Source organism: Schistocerca cancellata, chromosome 10, assembly GCF_023864275.1.
Source record: "Schistocerca cancellata isolate TAMUIC-IGC-003103 chromosome 10, iqSchCanc2.1, whole genome shotgun sequence".
NCBI lineage: Eukaryota > Metazoa > Arthropoda > Insecta > Orthoptera > Acrididae > Schistocerca > Schistocerca cancellata.
The window spans coordinates 160770721-160779375 of record NC_064635.1 but is presented as its reverse complement, the minus strand read 5'-3'; the positions used below and the strand labels follow the sequence as shown (position 1 = coordinate 160779375).

At 41.4% G+C, this 8655-nt stretch overlaps 1 protein-coding gene across 1 annotated transcript in view; it reads right to left on the bottom strand.

Moving 5' to 3' along the window:
• Nucleotides 1–203: 203 nt before the first annotated feature.
• The window catches only part of LOC126106212 (poly [ADP-ribose] polymerase tankyrase-2-like), a 129663-nt gene continuing 121211 nt past the window's right edge, over nucleotides 204–8655 (bottom strand). Inside the window, exons 5-6 of the mRNA XM_049912443.1 lie at nucleotides 6349–6924; nucleotides 204–297 (exon numbers count right to left, since the gene is read on the bottom strand). Of these exons, the coding sequence (XP_049768400.1) occupies nucleotides 204–297; nucleotides 6349–6924 (670 nt within the window). The remainder of the gene's footprint in view (nucleotides 298–6348; nucleotides 6925–8655) is intronic.

The following is an 8655-nucleotide window of genomic DNA, read 5'->3' as shown; positions in this document are numbered from 1 at the left end:
CACAGTTCACACAGCCCCCCTCACCATTTATACTGCCCTTTTTTGTACATGTTCAATATCCCCTATAGTCCTATTTGGTAGGGGTTGTGGCATTTCCTTTTCATGTGTGCATATGGCGACTTAACTGCAACACTGTGAGTAGAGAACAGAGTGTCAGTATGGTATCACCTATGTTATCTTTTAATGTTGTTCATCAAATACGGTCACCTTTTTGTTTTGTTGTCATGGTCCAGATACTCCAAGTCACAGTTGTGCACAGACTTATTCTTCTCTACTTTGTCTGCAGACAGGGTTATGCTGTAAGAGAGTGTCTCATTACTTCCAGCTACTGAATGATGAGCACATCTTCAATGACAATCTCCTGTATTCTTTCAACTATTTACATCAATTGTGAAGACAGACCCAACTATCAATAATACATACCTTCAAATACATCATTCAATATGTCTGACCACAATGAACTCAATACGTAAGAGCTACAGTCTTCATTTGTCTTGAGCATTTACATTGTAGTATATCTGTTTTCTCTACGGTATTCATGACACCTTTAAGGGGCTCCACCAAAGCATGAATGTCCACGTCCAGCAAGTACTAGTGCCTCACCCCGGCTGTGTTATGCCACTGCATACGCACCATTTGCACAGTCACAGATCGGGGCGCACACAATATATTTTTCCCACTACATAAAATGTATATAAAAGACACGACCATCTTTTGACAGCAAGAGCATGTTCAATGAGTCATTCTCATGAATAGCCCATGTTACATTAAAGGGTCCCCCACACTTGGGAAATATCCCAAGATGGGGCTCACCACGGTGCACGAAGTTAAGCTGGTGAAACCAATACCACAGGATCTACCAAGTGAACTACATCTATGCTCAATTATAAAAAAAAAAAGGAATGTGGATTGTCAACAGCAAAACTTTACTAAAAATATTTATAAAAAGTGCACAGCATACAACAGCATCCACTGTCATTACTTCGCAAATGATCTTGCCAAGAATCCGAGAAAATTCTGGTCTATTGGTCTAGTATTTTATTCGTGACTGTAATGTTCAGCAACTGTAGTATATATTTTTAACAATAACTTTTAGCCATCAGTTGCAAATATATTTTTGTTACGCTTTATCAGTCTTGACATATTAATTTGTCATCTTCAGAAGCTCACAAAATTAGGGGTATTCTATATCTTTAGACGTTAGCTATACATTTATGTGAAGTACGACTTTAATTAGGTATCATCTCTCATAACATGTGAAAACTGATCCATTCCTTTAAGATATTTGAACTATGTGCCATGTTTCTTCAAATCTGTTATATATATACTGCTTTTATATACATTCCTTGCTGCTAGAACAACAGATACATAGATTTGATTCAGTTACTGTAAACCGTCAATCTGTTTTTACAATAATCACATATAATATGTACATTTATGGGCAAATCATGGCATTATGCTTTTATGAAGAAGACTGCTAAACAAATACTAAGTAAGTTTCTGTAACCTTCAGAATATCCCTAATTTTGTATGCTCCTGAAGATAACTAATTAATTTATTGAAATCGGTTGCTGTTGCTGCAGTCTTCAGTCCAGAGACTGGTTTGTTGCAACTCTCCATGCTACCCTATCCTGTGCAAGCTTCTTTCATCTTCGAGATACTACTACAACCTACATCCTCATGAATCTGCTAAGTGTATTCATTTCTTGGTCTCTCTCTATGACTTTTACCCTTCACACTTCCCTCCAATACTAAATTGGTGATCCCTTGATGCCTCAGAACATGTCCTACCAATCGATCCCTTCTTTCAGTCATGTTGTGCCCCAAATTCCTCTTCTCTCCAATTCAATTTAGTACCTCATTAGTTACGTAATCTACCCATTTAATCTTCAGCATTCTTCTGTAGCACCACAATTTGAAAGCTTCTATTCTCTTCTTGTCTAAAGTAGTTATCGTCCATGTTCAGTTCCGTACATGACTACGTTCCATACATATACTTTCAGAAAAGACTTCCTGAAACTTAAATCAATACACAGTGTTAACAAACTTCTCTCCTTCAGAAATGCTTTCCTTGCCATAGCCAGCCTACATTTTATATCCTCTACTTTGACCATCATCAGTTATTTTGCTCCCCAAATAGCAAAACTCCTTTACTACTTGAAGTGTCTCATTTCCTAATCTAATTCCCTCATCATCACCTGATTTAATTCGACTACATTCCATTATCCTCGTTTTGCTTTTGTTGATGTTCATCTTATACCCTCCTTTCACGACACTGTCCATTCCGTTCAACTGCTCTTCCAGGTCCTTTGCTGTCTCTGACAGAATTACAATGTCATCGCCGAACCTCAAAGTTTTTATTTCTTCTCCATGGATTTTAATACCTACTCTGAATTTTTCTTTTGTTTCCTTTACTGCTTGCTCAATATACAGATTGAATAACATCGGGGATAGGTTACAACTCTGTCTCACTCCCTTCTCAACCACTGTTCCCCTTTCATGCCCATCAACTCTTATAACTGCCGTCTGGTTTCTGTACAAATTGTAAATAGCCTTTTGCTCCCTGTATTTTATCCCTGCACCTAAAGAATTTTAAAGAGAATATCCAAGTCAACATTGTCAAAAGATTTCTGTAAGTCTACAAATGCTAGAAATGTAAGTTTGCCTTTCCTTAATCTATCTTCAAAAATTAGTTCTAGTGTCAGTTTTGCCTTACGTGTTCCAACATTTCTACAGAATCAAAACTGATCTTTCTCGAGGTCGGCTTCTACCAGTTTTTCCATCTATCAGTAAAGAATTCACATTAGTATTTTGCAACTGCGACTTATTAAACTGATAGTTTGGTAATTTTCACACGTGTTAACACCTGCTTTCTTTGGGATTGGAATTATTATATTCTTCTTTAAGTCTCAAGGTATTTCACCTGTCTCACACATCTTGCTCACCAGATGGAAGAGTTCTGTCATGGCTGGCTCTCGCAAGGCTATCAGTAGTTCTAATGGCATGTTGTCTACTCCTGGGGACTTTTCTTGACTTAAGTCTTTCAGTGCTCTGTCAAATCATGCAGCATCTCCCATTTCATCTTCATGTACGTCCTCTTCCATTTCCATAAAATCACCTATCGCCATTGTGTAGACCCTCTATGTGCTCCTTCCACCTTTCTGCTTTCCCTTCTTTGCTTAGGACTGGTTTCCATTGGGGGGCTTTATATTTATACAGGTGGTTCTCCTTTCTGTAAAGGTCTCTTCAATTTTCTTGTAGGCAGTATCTATCTTACCCCTAGTGATATACGCCTCTACATCCTTACATTTGTCCTCCATCCATCCTTGCTTAGCCATTTTGCGCTTCCTGTCAATCTCACTTTTTGAGATGTTTATATTCCTTTTCACCTGCTACATTTACTACATTTTTATATGTAAATAAAGCAAAATAAATATATATTTGCAATTGATGGCTAAATTTTTTTGTGAAAATTTCTGGTCCTATCACTAAACTAAGGCTTCTATTCAGTCACTCACTGACCAGTCTGCTGTGGCAATGGAAGACAGCAAAAGAAAAGCTGAAGTTCTAAATTTAGCATTTAAAAAAATCATTCAAGGAGGAAGATTGTGCAGACATACTATTTTACAGACTCCTGTATGGGGGACACAGAAACAAGTATCCCTGATGCTGATAAGCAACTGAAAACAAAGTTGCTACAGCTGGGCAAAACCCCAACTTGGTTTTAGGGAGAGTACTCTTAGGTACTGGCCCCTTATTTAACTTGCCTTTATGACAAATCTCTCACCCAGCACATTCGAAAAAAGTTCATGCGACTCCTGTGTACAAGATGGGTAAAAGGACAGACCTTCGATGCTACAGACCAATACCTTTAACATCGATTTGCTGCAGAGTTCTTAAGTATATTCTAAGTTCAAATAGAGCAAATTTCCTCAAGAGAGAAAAGCTTCTTCCACAAATCGTCACAGACATTGAAAACATTGCCAGTGCAAAACTCAACTTACTCTTTTCTCACTCACTATCTGCCATAATGTGAATGGAGGGTAACGTGCGGACAGGTTCTCACATATGTGAGAGTCCCAAAAACTTTCAAGTAACAGAGCCTGAGTGACAACTGTTCATCAGAGACACATGCATTGTCAGGAGTGCTCCAGGGAAGTGTGATATAACCTTCTTGTTCTCTCTATATATTAACGAACTGATGGACAGGGTGAGCAGTGGTCATGGCTGCTTGCTGATAAAGTTGTAGTGTACTAGAAAGAGTTGTTGTTGAGTGACTGAAGGAGGATGCAGATGACTTAGACAGAATTTCTATTTGTGTGTTGAATGGCAGCTTGTTATAAATGTAGAAAATGTAAGTTAGACACATATGAGTAAGAAACACAACTTTTTAATGTCTGAATATAGTGTTGCTCAATACACATGTTATGTTGCAAAGCAATATGAAATGGAATGAGCATCTAAGGACAGTAGTAGGGAAGGTGGATGCTTGACGCTGGTTAATTGGAAGAATTCTAGAAAACTGTAGCTCATCTATAAAGGAGATTACATACAGCACAGTAGTGGATTATAGGAAGACATTGAAGCAATTCAGAGGTGTGGTGCTACATTTGTTACTGCTATGTTTGATCAAAACACAGATATTATGGAAATGCTTAGTGAACTCAAATGGGAATTCATGGAAGGATGACAATGTTCTTTTCATGAAACACTACTAAGGATATTTAGAGCATTTGTGGCTGACTGCAGAACAATTCTACTGTTGCCAATATACGTTTCATATAAGGCCCACAAAGACAAGATAATAGAAATTAAGGCTCATACAGAGGCATGGAGACAGTCGATTTTCCTCTGCACCTTTTGCAAATGGAACAGGAAGGAATGACTAGTAGTAGCACAAGGTACCATGCACCGTATGGTCGCTTCTGGAGTAAGTAGACAGAAGTAGGTTGACTATTGAGCAAATCATATGACTAACCTAAAGACAATTTCAGTTCACACAGCAGTTAATATTTTATTACTTTTCTTTTACTTTTCTACTGACACATCCCTTACAAGAGTGGGCAGCTGCTGTTTGAGTATAGATTACCCTACATAGATTCTGTTTTATTCTATTTGTCAGTACTAAGTGTGTGTGTGGTGGAATGTTGAACAAACCCAATATTGCACCACAATGGGGAAAAATCACCGAAAACCATTGTCAGAATTGGAAGCAATTAGCAATCTGCAGATTTGAGAACACAACAAGTAGACTGAAATATCAAATAATAGAAAATCCAGGATGGAATAATGACAATATTATGAAATGGATAGATTGGTCCTCAACGTATAGTGGTGATTTTGAGTCACAGACAGGTGCAACAAAACCCCTCCCACAGTGGAACTCTGCCTCCCACCGAACCGACACAATATCCTTGTCCATCCCTACTCTGCCCCTAATCTCATCGCTCATATCCCTGTAACAGACCTAGATGCAAGACCCGTCTCACACATCCTCCCACCACCATCTACTCCAGTCCGGTCACAAGCATCACCTACCCGATCAAAGGCAGGGCTACCTGTGAAAGCAGTCACGTGATCTACAAGTTAAGATACAACCACTGTGCTTCGTTCTACATGGGCACGACAACCGACAAGCTGTCGGTCTGCACAAACTGACAATGACAACCCATAGCTGAGAAAGAGCTGGAGCACCCAGCTGCTGGGTACGCTGCCCAACAGGAAGTTCTTTTATGAAACTTCCTGGCAGATTAAAACTGTGTGCCGGACCGAGACTCGAACTCGGGACCTTTGCCTTTCGCGGGCAAGTGCTCTACCAACTGAGCTACCCAAGCACGACTCATGCCCCGTCCTCACAGCTTTACTTCTGCCAGTACCTTGTCTCCTACCTTCCAAACTTTACAGAAGCCCTCCTGCGAACCATGCAGAACTAGCACTCCTGAAAGAAAGGAAGTTCTTTATTCTAATGAGTGCTTGGCATACTGTGCTATCTGGATTCTCCCCAACAACACCAGATTTTCCCACCAGCACCAGATTTTCTGAATTGTGCAGGTGGGAACTCTCCCTGCAATATATCCCATATCCTCCTGCCGTCAATCTTTGTTCTCCAGTCCTCTATCCCCGTCCCTGTTCATACTCAAGTGCTACAAAGCCTTCTATTCCACCAGAAAAGCACCACAGTCTTTTTACTGCTCTCCTTTTCTGGTACGATTGTCTACCATCTGTATAAATTTGATCCTAGGGGTTAAGGTAAACTTGCATATAGCTGCAGTAACATTCTTAACTAACAAAGCAAAGAGGCATATTTGTGTTATTGTACAGAGGTATTTGTTATAAAGTGAGGTTTACCTGAGAATGGCTAACAGCTGATTATTATTACACTTCTTGGCCACATCCAGAGGTGTCTCTCTCAAGCTGTTCTCGGCATCCTTTTCCGCTCTCAGGTCCAACAGTGCCTTTACCACATTTGCGTTGCCCCTCTGTGCCGCCAGGTGTAGTGGTGTGTTCCCATATACGTCAGCAGCATTCACGTCGCTGGAGGCTGCTAAAAGATCCTTAACAGTTTCCAGATTGTCAGCCTGCACGGCACAATGCAGAGGTATTTGGAGCCACCTGTCCCTCGCATCCACTCGTGCACCAGCCTGACGCAGACACTCTGTGCTTTGCTTGTATGAACTGGTAACTGCAGCTGCATAGTGCAGTGCAGTCCTACCATTCGAATCCCGTGCCTCCACATCTGCTCCAGCTTCCAGCAGCAACTTTATGTCGTCCTCGTCCACGTAGTCTGCAACAAAATGAAGGGCAGTCTTCCCCCTCCTGTCTCGTGCCCCCACGTATGCCCCTGTGGTTACAAGATGATTCAAAGACCTTCTGAATTCAGCCGCCTCAAGCAGCTGTCTGTCCATTTCCTTCTGAGAAGCACTCCTGCAAAACAAAATAAAGATCTGTCACTACTGCAAACACATACCCATTAAAAGCAATGATCAAGAAAACAAATTACTATCATAATCGTGTGGACATCTGCACCCAGAATTATTCAACATAAAGGTTTTGTGGGTGTGAAGGTGTATCATATTGTGGGATAACTGAACACGACACTGCTCTACAGCCACAAAACATTAGTTATTATAAGTTTTGAAAGTATAGTACGACAGGTACCCACAGCTGAAAATAAAAAACCTCTTCATTCGTGTATGATTCAAAGAAGTGCCCATACCTATGCACATGTAGCCTACAGACAGAAAAGCTGTGTATGTTAAGAGACTAGTGCCTCATTGGTAAAAACTCAATTTCCATTTATTTAGCAACAAAATACACACATCAAAGAGAGTTTTGCCTCACCCCAGTTCTCAGAACTCCTGAAGATAGACATTGACTGTGGATATTGTATCACAGACAAAGTCCCTTTGACTGTTCAGAGATGTCACTAAACCCACTCCAAGATGTGAACAACCATGCATGAGCAGCGCCTATTACAGAGACGGGGTCCGACAGCCGATCAGTTTGAGTCATTTCACCAGGAAAGAGGTACACAGCTCGTGTTGTCTGTAGTTCAACCGTGCCTAGATGGTCAATATCACAGTTCAATCGTGCCCGCATTATTACTTTGTGCTAGGAAGGGCTCTCAACAACCGAAGTGTCCAGGCGTCTCAGAGTGAACCAAAGCGATGTTGTTTGGACATGGAGGAGATACAGAGAGACAGGAACTGTCAATGACATGCCTCGCACTGGCTGCCCAAGGGCTACTACTGCAGTGGATGACCACTACCTACAGATTATGGCTCGGAGGAGCCCTAACAGCAACACCACCATGTTGAATAATGCTTTTCATGCAGTCACAGATGTCTTGTTATGACTCAAACTGTGCGCAATAGGCTGCATGATGTGAAACTTCACTCCCGATGTCCATGGCAAGGTCCATCTTTGTAACTACAACACCATGCAGTGCAGTACAGATGGGCGCAACAATATGCCAAACGGAACACTCAGGATTGGCATCACGTTCTCTTCACCAATGAGTGTCGCATATGCCTTCAACCAGACAATCATCTGAGACATGTTTGGAGGTGAACTGGTCAGGCTGAATGCCTTATACACACTGTCCAGCAAGTGCAGCAAGGTGGAGGTTCCCTGCTGTTTTGGAGTGGCATTATGTGGCACTGACATATGCTCCTGGTGGTCACGGAAGGCGCCGTAAACAGCTGTACGAAATGTGAATGCCATCCTCCGATGGATAGTGCAACCATATCAGCAGCATATTGGCAAGACATTCGTCTTCATGGATGACAATTCATCCCCCCTCCTCTCCCTCCATCCTGCACATCTTGTGAATGACTTCCTTCAGGATAACGACATCGCTCGACTAGAGTGACCAACATGTTCTCTGGACATGAATCCTATTGAACATGTCTGGGATAGATTGAAAAGGGCTGTTTATGGACGATCCGACCCACCAACCACTCTGAGGGATTTACGCTGAATCGCCACTGAGGAGTGGGACAATATGGACCAGCAGTGCCTTGATGAACATGTGGATAGTATCCATGACAAATACAGGCATGAATCAATGCAAGAGGACATGCTACTAGGTATTTGAGGTACTGGTGTATACAGCAATCTGGACCACCACCTCTGAAGGTCTCACTGTATGGTGGT